Source organism: Thermobia domestica, chromosome 7, assembly GCF_964235325.1.
Source record: "Thermobia domestica chromosome 7, izTheDome1.hap1.1, whole genome shotgun sequence".
Classification (NCBI taxonomy): domain Eukaryota; kingdom Metazoa; phylum Arthropoda; class Insecta; order Zygentoma; family Lepismatidae; genus Thermobia; species Thermobia domestica.
The window spans coordinates 55,963,200-55,975,869 of NC_137460.1; the positions used below are offsets into that span (position 1 = coordinate 55,963,200).

General features: G+C 36.4%; 1 protein-coding gene across 1 annotated transcript in view; it reads left to right on the forward strand.

Annotated features, from left to right (window-relative positions):
- The window catches only part of Drip (aquaporin homolog protein drip), a 111,919-nt gene extending 99,476 nt beyond the window's left edge, over window positions 1-12,443 (forward strand). The window contains exons 4-5 of the mRNA XM_081764707.1: window positions 4,303-4,383; window positions 11,462-12,443. Of these exons, the coding sequence (XP_081620833.1) occupies window positions 4,303-4,383; window positions 11,462-11,569 (189 nt within the window). The 3' untranslated portion in view covers window positions 11,570-12,443. The remainder of the gene's footprint in view (window positions 1-4,302; window positions 4,384-11,461) is intronic.
- Window positions 12,444-12,670: the final 227 nt, after the last annotated feature.

Consider the following 12,670-nt stretch of genomic DNA (forward strand, 5'->3'; position numbering starts at 1 on the left):
GTTATGAAGGAAAGATCCTATTTATTGACGTGGACTCAGGCCCGTATCCACGGGGGCCTAGGAGGGCCGACCCCCCTAAAATTTTCATGGTAGCTTTGCAAATGAACTATAATGTGGTTAGATCGGCCTCTAACTTCTACCCCCTCCCCTACATTTTTGGGCTGGCTATACCGGCCTGCGTAGACTCCGAAGCTGGAAGCTGGTTCAGCTGGCGGGTGCATCAATCCAAGGCTGTTAGTGGACACACACACACACACACACACACACACACACACACACACACACACACACACACATATATATATATATATATATATATATATATATATATATATATATATATATATATATATATATATATATATATAATTAATTTACTGCTTATACGAGAAATTGATAATATTCCTGTACAATCAGAAACAATATTAAGTATAGGTTGAAGCTATTATTTCTTAATACCTCCAACCTATACTTAATATTGTTTGTGACTGTAGAAAAGGAGTAATGGTTTCTTACGAAGTAACTAGTAAGACTCTTAGAAGTAATCTTGTTTCCATTGTCTTTAAGAGTAATTTACACAAAGCCGTTAACTACGGTTAATGAACATGACAAATCACTTCCATTTAACAACTCTGTCTTTCAAGTAGACTATCGTGAAGATGAAAGTTTATATATATATTATTTTATTTTAATTAATATTATTTTATTTTAAATATTATTTATTTTGTAAACCTAAAAAGTTAATACTGAACGATGAAATTGACACTGATCTATACTGTATCAAACTATTCATTGATAACATGACAGCAGTTCACAAGCTAAATTAGATGTAGCCTAAAATAATTATCTAATTATATGATTGTCTAATGACGAGGACGTATGTTAAACGATGTCTTCAGGGTAAATAGTAACTTGTGGTTTCCGAGAAAGCATTAATTTGCATTGAGCTGGAAAAGTATAGACCTACAGTTAATTTCCGATAATTGATATTTCTTTATTTTGCTGGAACACACTGTGCACATGTAGTATGGACATAGTGTGTACGACACTGTTAAGGAAACACATTCAACAATGTTATTTGTTGCAAATTACACAATTTCTTCCAGCAAAATAAGATTTTAATTATTGGTAACGAATGACGTAATTTTTAGCGTCATAAGTTTTGTTTAATCTTGTTCTGAAACAATATCAGAATGTTGTTCAGCTCAACGTAATTTGAGCTGATATCAGGGGTAAAATTGCGGGGGGCGTCGTCCCCCACCTCCAAAAAAGGGGACGTCATGACGCTACCTACCGTCCCCCTACTTTTTCATATTCACTTTTATCTCGGGCTGATATGTTTTAGGCTTGAACAATACTTTAGCCAAAGAGAAACTAAAGAGTTAAGAAGTATAATGACAATCTTAAGCTATATTTCATTAATAGTTTTATTTACTGTCACCCTGCTAGTATAACTAAGAGCTTAATGAGGGTATATAATCAGTATGTTTCACCTGAATAAGTAGCATGGTTCAAGAGCAGTTTTTTTAAATACAAAAAATCAATTGGTATTTCTCAATTTTCTTTGACCACGCTGGCGTTTCTAACTCACGCATATAATTTTGTTCAGCTCACTAAGATCTATTCCTCATCTATGGGCTTTTTTAAATGTTAACACGAGGAAGGGCGAAAATCTTAGGTTACAAGGATCGACATTTCTGGAGTTTCGTCTGTTAGAGGCATGAGGAATGTGTGGTAATTTTAATACATGAAGTTGGCAACTGTGTAGCGTTTCAGCTACTAGTCACCTGCACTAAAGTTATGCCATATTGACTTGATCCCTAGTCTTCTTTTGCAAGCGCTGCTATCAGCAGAAGGAATTCCACTCGCTTTCTCTCGCTTAGCAACAGCTGAACCCTTATTGGCTCAACGCGTGGGTGTGTGAGGGTGTGAGCTGTAGTTCGCATTTTTGACACGGCTAAAGACCTTTTGGCAGCACAATAGTTGTAGGTAAACACAAATGGCGACTCGTCTGGAAAACTGGTCTTGCGAAGAAGTCGGCTCAGTTATTCTATTTCTGTGGATGAAACTTGTAACTGCGACTGAAATTCAGCGACAGATGGTACATGTTTACGGAAAGACTGTAATGTCTCATCAGCATGTCAGAATGCTGTCGAAAGTTTGCGGCCAGTGTTGCCAATTTGGGGAAAAAGTCGCTAAATCTAGGGGATTTGCCATCCAGGATAGCGACAAAAATTAATTTTTCCGATTAGCGACTTTTTTGGTGATTTTGGAATGACGATTTGGCGACTTACAAGTCTAGCGACTTTTGTGCTGCAAACAACTTGTCCTAAAATAAGCACTATTAGCTCGAATCAGTTCACATATGTCTTTTTCCTTTTGCTTATTTGAATCAGTGCAGGTGTTAACGAGCTGGGAAAGTACACAATATTTATATCTATATTCACACTTTGATTGCGGTTATCTCTTACCTTCTACCGGGGACCAACTCCAGCTTTTAATGACATTTAGTTTACAGAGCTTCCGTTTAGAGGCACAAATAATACATTACCGATTCTAAACTCATTTTTGATTTCGTTGAAGCAAAATTGAAGTTAAAAATATTTAAAAGTGAAATTATTGTTAGTTATATATGAGTCTTTAATATACGTTCTTGTAGATAGTACTATAGCTTGGATTGATCAGGTATCTTATTTTTATATATATATATATATATATATATATATATATATATATATATATATATATATATATATATATATATATATATATATATATATATATATATATATAATAAAATATGAAAGAGGCAAAATTCCACGAAAAATATTTTAGCGACTTTTCACCCAAAATTGGAGTCATTTCATCTCCTGCTTAGCGACTTTTTGTAACAACTTGTTGGCAACACTGTTTGCGGCTGGTAGAGAAAACTTTGCCGACGAGGAGGAGCGCAGTGGCTAATCAACCGATTTAAACACAGCTTGCATTCAGGACAACAGGAGGATAACTTTACGGCTTCTGATGGCGGAATTGAGAAGGTTCCGCACTTGAAGCACCTCGCAGGCCGTCGTTTTGCTTCAAAAAGGTAAAACACTTCGTGACAGCGTGGCTAAACACGCAAGGACAAGTTTTTTTTTTTTTTTTTTTTTTTATAACGAGAAGAGAGTTTAAACTCATCCCATAATGTGACAAATGCCTCAACCGAAATGGAGACTGTCGAAAAATAACCTAACGTATGTATTATTTGTTGGCTGTATGAAATACACTTGCAAATTTTGTAACCTTACTTTCTGATCAATCCTCGTAATAAGGTAGAATATATGTATTGTAATGTTTTACAAAATGACGAAAGTAGCAGATTGTCTATTTTTTTCTCTACTTGTGATCTACCCAATGACACACTACTACTATAAACATTGTGACTACTCCTTAATCAGAGGGCCGCGGTGGCTCAGTGGTAGAGCGTTCACCTCTGGTGCTTGGGGTCCCGGGTTCGATCCCAGCCCCCGTCAAGTGAACCTTGTGGTGGACAAACACCGTGTGCGTGGGTTTTCTCGGGGTTCTCCCGTTTCCTCCCACTTTCTTCATTCCACCATTTCATTCATTACTCATCATCAGTCTCCTTTAGCCTAACCGGCATAAACGTGGGACGTAAAACTCAATTTCATTTTTTTCTCAATCGGAGTTCTGAATATACTTTTCTGATTGTATATCTCAATCCTTTTATGAATAAAGGATGACTGATGATTCAATGAAAGTAAAGGATTGGAATGAGAATGTAGGAAGAAATGAGATCTGAGAAAATTCAGGGACACTAATTGTCCACTACAAACTCACATGACCCGAGATTTAACCAGGGATTCCTTGCGTAAGACGTGAGCATTCTACACTGAGCTACCGCGCTCCCTAAAGTTGGCCAAATCCTATATTAATTTCATATACGAACATTCAAGCTTTTCCTATCGAAAAATGTAATCATTCCTCAAATTATTCTAGCTGTTATTGGAATAATTAATCTATTAACAGGAAAGTCAATCCCACAGAGGTCGCCCCGTAAATTCAGACCTGTTCTTAAAACCAATTGTACAGAAATGTGTATTGGCTTAGATGTTTCTCGCCTCTCGAAAATATGTTACAGGTATTGGCAATGTGTTGCAGATGTTAACTTCATAGAAACTCAGGTTTAGGTTTAGCTTGCAGTATAATCAAACGTCTATATAACTGGTTTCTGCCAATCTTGTGTTTGCAAGTAAATGGGTGTATATAACATTTTTAATTTTTTTCAATTTTTCTTTGTTTCAGATAAAATTCACTGGATCAAGCATGAATCCAGCACGAACATTTGGACCTGCAGTGCTCACCAGCCAATGGGAAAATCACTGGGTACGTGCAATGAAAGAACAATATTCTGAAAATATAAATAAATTACCTCTACATAGATCCTTTTTAAAACTTAAGAAGTTTGTTGTTTTTTCTAAATACTTCCGCAGCTTGTGGTGATTATGAATTTTCCTGAACTGTGTTTTCCAAAATAAATTAGTAATCTTTACTGTTCTTCTATTTGTTTATATATTTAACTTAATCAAGAGCGGATCCAGAGGGGCGATCGCCCAGAAGAAACTTTATTTTATATATAAATAACATCCATCTCATAGTTTGGAGCTTTTAAAAGTATTACAACCCCCCCTCCCAGAAATGCGTACTGGATCCACCCCTGAACTCAATGAATACACACTTTTGAAGGCAGTCCATTTAATAATTACAGACTACTATTTTAAATAAAATGTTTTCAAGACTTCAGGTAATTTGGGGTAGTCCCGACACCCTAAGCATATTTGTCTTCAGACAACTTCAACTTATCTGCATCGAAATGATTGCACACACACACACTGCAATACTTTATACATTCGTCTTCATAACTATATTACTTTCGTACCTCAAACGTAATTCAAATCTGAATTTTCCGCAAACGTTACAGGTACGCAATGTCGAAGCTTTCTTGGAATTTGGACACTTGCTAAGGGGAGTTCTGACACTTCCTTTAAATAAAAAGGTAGAAAATGCAGTAATACAAGTATAGATATAAGTAGCAAACTTAAACTTAAAATCTTAGATGTTAAAAATGTGTCCTGGTTTATCCCACAAATACTCTTCCGAAGTCAGTTTTTTACCTCTAGCTCTAGTAACTAACCTTTTGAGGTTTGGGTAGTCACTGATGGATGCCGATTTTAGAAGCTATATATCCAGCAATTTCCAACTTCTCAGCTAAAACTGTGTTCAATTTAATTTTTGGCCGCATAAGAAAAAGCACACGTAAATTAGCGACTGAGACCAAATCCCACTGCGTCAACGTTTAGGATTAACAATCTCCTCTTGCTTTTGACAGTGAGAAGATTGGACAACCCCTGAACAACTTAATGAAACAATTCACTTTGAGAATACTTTCTCGTAACTTGTTTCTAGGCACATCAAATCCTGTAACTGCAGTTAATAGCATTTACATTGGAGCAGCCTCAACGGCACTTCAGTACTTCATATTTCTTAATGAATAATTGCACCAAACAGTTTTACGTTGATAATTACGTACCATTCTGCTGCAGTTACAAATGTGAAGCCCTAATAAGTTCATTAGCTTTGATACTGATATAATACGTTGTCCGAATGGTAAAAGTGCAGAAGTGTCGGAACTCCCCAACATTGACTGTCGAGAATACCTCGAAACGACTGTTAAATACAGCCTTTTATATAAACATTCAAACTGCAACAACCAACCGCCACACTCTAGCCTTTAGAGCACCAACTTACAGATGGTGCATTATTTCTTTCTCTTATCAAGCAAGTCAACTCATAGCTACGTAAAATTGTACAGGGTGATTATTTTTTTTTTTTAACTCGCTGATTTCATTTGGGTCTAGAATTTCTAACAAGTCAGATTTTCATGCGGTTTGTGGCAAATGATCAAGGAAGGATAGGAGATTTATGTGACCATGTTTACTGGTTTAAATTTATCCGAAGTAATATTGGCTACGCCTAAAAAAAAATATATATAAAAAAAACTCAAATATTCGACAGTGTACCTTACAATTTGAATAAAGTGCGGTGCTGTGTGAAGACTTGAGTTTTCTTCGTACATGGAAACCTCACAAAGGTCAATAAGAAATAGGAAACCGGGCCGTTGTACTGGAAATTGTGCTGTAGAATTGTGTGCTACTGTGTGAGTATAATCAGGACAGTGAGAATAGTGTACTCTTTGGAGCAACATGAGTTTATCGTTAAAAGTTTTTGGTAAACGGAATCTGTTGCTGCTTCACGAAAGTCATTTAGAAACAAATTTGCCTCACGTTCTGCCCCAGATAGTAACATAATATACCTATGGTCGCTAGTAAATAAATTGGAAGAAACAAGATCGCTTCTGAGTGAGACAGAGAAGCATCGGACCCTGTAGGCAACTCTTGTGGAAGATGTAGTTTATCGACTCCTTAGGTCGTCCAAGAAATCTGTTTTGTGTCCCAAGAAATACTGTAGCTATTCAACATAAGATTTTTGGGTGTTACCGCTAACACTTAATTTGTATTCTTCAATTTCGCTTCAAAAATCCAAAACCTCATTCCAATTGCAAGGTATACTGGCGAATATTTGCTGTTTTTCTTGAGGCGTGGCCGATATTACCCCGGATGAATTTAAACTAGTAAACATAGTCTCATAAATCTCCCATCCTTACTTGATCATTTGCCACAAACCGCATGAAAATCGGACCTCAGTTAGAAATTCTAGACTCAAATCCGTGAATTTTAAAAGAATCACTTTGTATTTTGCATGACGTTGCCTTATAGCCAGGTATTTAGCCAAGTCATCTGACTTAAATAAATCTATCCGATACGATAATAATAATCATAGAAATGAGCTGCTCTTTAACTTCCAATACACTCAGATCCCTGAGAGTCCACTAACTTAACTTCTCTCTCTCGAAAATCACGTGAGCTACAAGGCTGCAAACTTAAACTGTCGAAATTCCCCAAATGTCGGGACTACCCCAAACTACCTTATATAGTGGAAAATTTTTAGTAATTAGTAACGAATGCCAAAAAGTGCCATATTTGAGGCCAATAAGAAAAGTCGTAGAAACTGTTACCTCTAATATATGCTTTTCTCTCTGATCTGTTGGGTAGAATGCGTGCGTTTTGGTCACGAATGTTGGATTCGATTCCCGGTGATAGAGCACCGAACGCATTACATTAGTTCAAATCCTACTTTACTGTTATTCTCGTTCTAACATAGCACCAGTGCTATCAAAGGATCTAAAATCAAATCAGTTATACAGTCTTTCTAGTTTTCATCGGACTTCAGTGTTATAGCTCGAAATTGGCTACTCGTATTTGAATGGATCGCCTACCGTTCGAAAGAGGGAGTGCAAAACTTCATACATATACTATCCGAAATCAAAGAGCTGTATTGGCTTTTAAAAAATAGAATAGAATAGAATAGAGAATAGAAAGTGCAAAATAATTGTAGTTACATTACGCTTTCAGTTAACAAATGTTCAATGGAACAGTCTCCGTCCGCATAAGTCGATAGTCGAACTCGTCCCCTACCTTGGACATTAACAGGAGTTGAGTTCTCGAATAGTAATTGCTGATGGGAGATTCACTACCATGTGTCGTTCCTGCACATTATGGACACCTCCCGTCAACTGAACGAAACTTGAGGCTCCTCCTTGAAACTATACGCATTTCAAATATATTAAGTTTTCAAGAAGCTAACATATTTTGAAATTGGGTAGACTTTAGGCTCACCCTGTATAGTACCTACAAAATGGTATTAAACTAATTAGTTTCTAAATTTATTTTTAGTGAGAAAAAAGAAAAAAAGAAATGCAGTAGTAATAATTGCAAGAAGAAATATTTCGGAAACAGCATAAGCACCTGTTCCTTCAATAAGCCTGCAGACATTTGTAGCGTTAAGGACTGTCAAGTCTTCACTCCCCATACCATATTGGTTGACAAGAAGACCAATCAGATGTCAAGTTTAAAAACATGGATTGTGGTATAGTGAAACGAAAAAGTAAATCTCAGGAAAAAAAACTCACTGAAATTATTGTGACATATCCTGGGATTGGATCAGACATTCTTTGCAACAGAAATGAGCAATTAACAATTGAGCTAAGAAATGATTTCGGTTCAGAAAAATTCCTTTCTTTTGTGTATGCAGGGTGAATAAAAAAGGTCACAATATTTTGGAAATAATTCCTCACAAAATAATAATAATAATAATTTATATGGACTTGTGCTCAAAAGTCGATAGTTTAGGAGTTAGTGCCGAAAACTTGAAACAAGTGAACTTTAAAAAATTATAGTTCCACTATTATGTGACTTATCGTAGTCGGGTCAAGACATTAGTGAGGAACTGGTATGTGAACTATCCAAATATCCATGTCTAAGAATGCTCCAATACTTGCACATCAATTTTTCGAGATAGGTGGAGAGTGATCTGGTACTCCCAAACAGCCTCTTGAAAAATGATAAAGTACCGGAGGTTCTGAGACTGATATTTGGATAGTTCACATACTAGTTCCTCAGTGATGTCTTGACCCTGACCATGATCGGTCCTATAGTTGCGAAACCATGGACCTTTTTTAAAGTTCACTTGTTTCACGTTTCCAGCGCCCTATAACTACGAAGCTATGCACTTCCGACTAGGAATGGCCACGAAGTTCCGGTTCCGGCGGAACCGGTTCCGCGAGGATCCGGTTCTCTGAAATCCGGTTTTCAGAACCGGTTCTGAAACCGGTTCCGGACCTGGATCCGAAAACCCTGTTCCAGAACCGGATCTTAGGAACCGGTTCCAGATCAGAATCCCAAAGACCCGTAAAGGTGGCACAAAGTTCATCTTCAAAAAATGCAAAGAGGGCCATGCGCTTGTGCCCCCAGAAAAAAAAATTTGGTCCACCAGTGAGTGTTTAGCCAAATGAGTTGGTCAGTTTGCCTGTTTAGCCAATAAGTTTGCCACTTACCCAGTTTATTTAGCCAAATGAGACAAGCGGCCACCGCCTGGGCGCCTACCTGTCGCTTCCACCATTTCATCTAACATACGGTTCACAGCCTGCCAGCAGCTCGGGTTTAGCGTAGGGATGGTCAGTTTCGGTTCCAGCGGAACCGGTTCTTAGAGATCCGGTTTTCAGAACCGGTTCCGGACCTGGGTTCGAAAAGCCTGCTCCAGACCTGGATCTTCTAGAACCGGATCCGTTCAGACCCGAAAACCGGTTCCACTAGGAACCGGTTCTGGCCATCCTTATTTCCGACCAGAGATCCGTATGAACTTTTCTTATTTTGATGTGATGAATTTATTCCCAAAATGACAAATTTTTGTAACACTCTGTATAATCAGTATTTTTAGTCTTCGATGAGCAGACTATATATTCTCTAGGGTCAACAAGTTAACATTTCGTTAAAGAGGTTTTGAAATCGGGAAGATTTAGTTTTAACATTGGTTTAAGCTATCAGCAATAATGGCAATGAAACTACAAATTCGAACAGAATATTACTTTATTCCACATACCCTGAGATAACAGCTTATCTTACGATTCCTTATTTATGCTTCTTCGAAAATTTGATACGATTTCTCGCAGCAAAAGTTCTATAGTTATCCTACCAAATAAAACAGCAAATGCTATTTCATTTACCATGGGATAGCACAATAGGTCTCAGCCGATGTCGTGACACACTGGTGTCATAGTCCCCTAAAGTGTGACGAAATTTTAAATTTAAAAATCATAAAGAATTTAATAATAGTTGAAAATCGAGACACTGTACAGTCCGCAGCAAAAAAACCTGCAACATGAGCATGTAAGTTTATTATGAAACTACGAAGTCTTTTGCTCCAAAATAAGTGGGCAGGGGAGGATGTATAGAGGTTTCTACTGGCGTGATTCGTGCCACTTAGACGTTATGTTTATTCCCTGCGCTTTTAGGCATACTTTCACAATACACTTACATGCTCATGTTGCAGGTTTTTTGCTGCAGACTGTACAAGTCAACACTCTCAGCAATAGCAATAATATTCAGTGCTATATAATCATTATAAAAACTAACTGGTTTCACTATTGTATTATATAGGGGAGATGTGGGTAATGGCGATCATCTAAGAAAAATGGTTTATTACGTAGTTTCATTTGCAAAATATATTGAAAGAAATTTGTAAATACGTACTCCAATCCTTCTACAATAAGTGTAAAATAAAAAGAGGAACAATCTCTCAGTTCGGGAACACGATGGAAAAACTCAAATTGCTACTTTGGTCGCCATTCCCATCACATGTTGGTAATGGCGATCACAGTACAAGCTTAATAAACACACAGTTTCATAGGCACTTCAAGTTTTTTTTGTTAAACTGCGCTTCGAAAGATTGAGAGACGTCAACTGAATGTTTTATTGACGTTTTTTTCAAAGACACGTCATAGATATATCCACGTGGTGATTCTACAACAGTACAGTCAGCATGCACCCACGATCCACAAAGGTTACAGCGATACCAAAGTTTGACTCAAGTAGGCGTATTACTTATCTTAGGTCTAGCCTCTTTTATAATTTTTGGCTGAAGAAGTATTCCAAATGTTTGTTAGGAATGGCGATCACCATGATAATAAACCGATCACGTTGATAGGCTTTCCCAACATTGCGCCATTTTGAAAATTGAGCTGATTATACTGTAAAACGTAGTTTATTTGAAATATAACTGTGTCATGCATTAGACGTAAATATAACTTTATGAATCTTAGTGACTTCAAGATCTTACAACTTAAAATCGTACGTAGTATCGTGAGTTAATATATGCAGATTCTTGTAAGAAAATCAACAAAAACAAGTTTCAGCACGCTGTAGACTTCAGTCTTCTCTGACAACTTCCTCGACAATACTCAAGAAACCTTGCTACAAGAGGCAGATGGCAGCACTAGTTTGACTTCTCGGGTCACGCAAGAGGGCAAAGTGGGCTGATAGCAATTCCCTTGCTCTCCCCTATAGTAAAAATATCAAACAAATGTGTCATGATGTCCTGGACGTCCGTAAAGTGTGTATCAAGAAAAAAAGTTGAACCACTGGGATAGCATATCTTGAGACGTTTCTCGGAGATAGAACACGCCAGAGATATTATTGTGATTAATGTTGCCAGACTTTCCAGAGGAAAATAAATTTTTTTAGCGATATGGATACATATAATTAGGTTTAGGAATAATTAATAAATCCGTTCCGCTGCTTTGTTGTAGCATAGAATATCATACTTCTTCTTTTGACGACATACCTAACATGAGAAATTGTACGATAAGTGCTTCCTTGTCAAATATGCCTGTTTGTTCAAAATATTAATTTGAAACCTATTTTCACTTCTGAAATATTGTTAGTAAAGAAATCTAATTTTATTAATATTATTTGAATGTAAATCAATTTTTCTTTTCCTGTATTTTCAGATATATTGGGCTGGTCCAATCCTTGGCGGTGTGTTGGCTGGAATAATCTACAGGTTCATGTTCCGCACGAGAAAAGGCGAAGACGAGTCAAACTCCTACGATTTCTAGAAAATGATTTGACAAAGATATCCCATGACCCAATTGTAAAACAAACTACCAAGTTGTACATTTTGATTTAAGAGAAAACAGAATCCACTCTCGAATTTAATTAACATACAGTAAGACAGACAGCTACCACATATTTGAATGTATTGGAGAGCAGTGGTCAACTCCCGTCAGATGCCTTAGTGTGAACGGAAGTTTCCGAGTGGATTTAAACATTTTTTTCTGTGATTTATTGAATTCCATACAATATACATTCAATGGACACATTACAAGATGTATATTAATTGTTAAATTTATTTACAGATTTATTAGTATACAAAATGTAAATTTATGGATTTGAAGATCTAAATTCTGACTGTATATATTAGACATAGATTTATACTATACTTTACTCCCAAAGTATTGTCTTGTCTCCCTTATTCTTTGTGTATATAAGCTTTCTTATATACGGACGCTGTATTTTCTGTCCGATTTCAGCGTTATATGGTGTTTTTCTTTGAAATGTTAATACTGTATACCACCGTTGACGAAAACAAATACTGCTAAGTTATCTATTCCATTTACAATAATACACTATTGTAACTTTTTTTTTTTTTTTTTTTTTGCATTTAGTACATAGATATTTTTTGTAATAAGTTATTTATGGAACATTCTATTTAAAAATAAGTGCAATAACATGCCCATAACGCTGATCTAGTACATAATCATTGTTCGCCCCTCTTCTAAGTTAACTTTTGTTAATTTTTCTTTTTTAAAAGAAGAATCATTTTAGCACTTGCACATGATAATGTATAATCATTTTCCTCATATGTAGTTTACTTTGTATAGAATGTGAGCGTGTTATGTACGTGTGTTGAATAAATTTTTTGTGTATATATATTTATATATTTTCTTTGCCAAGCAGTTAATATTATTGTTGCCTCGTATTCCTTAGTAAATTGATTTTAAAATATTTGGGCTGAGAGAACTAAGTTCTTATGTATTCACTTGTGTGATAATTTATGGTGTACGAGTAGGTGGCTTCGAAGCGAGACTCTTCGATTATGTTGAGGAATAATGGACGAAAAGTTGACCCCTCCACCTAGAAACAGCAAATATAAGACT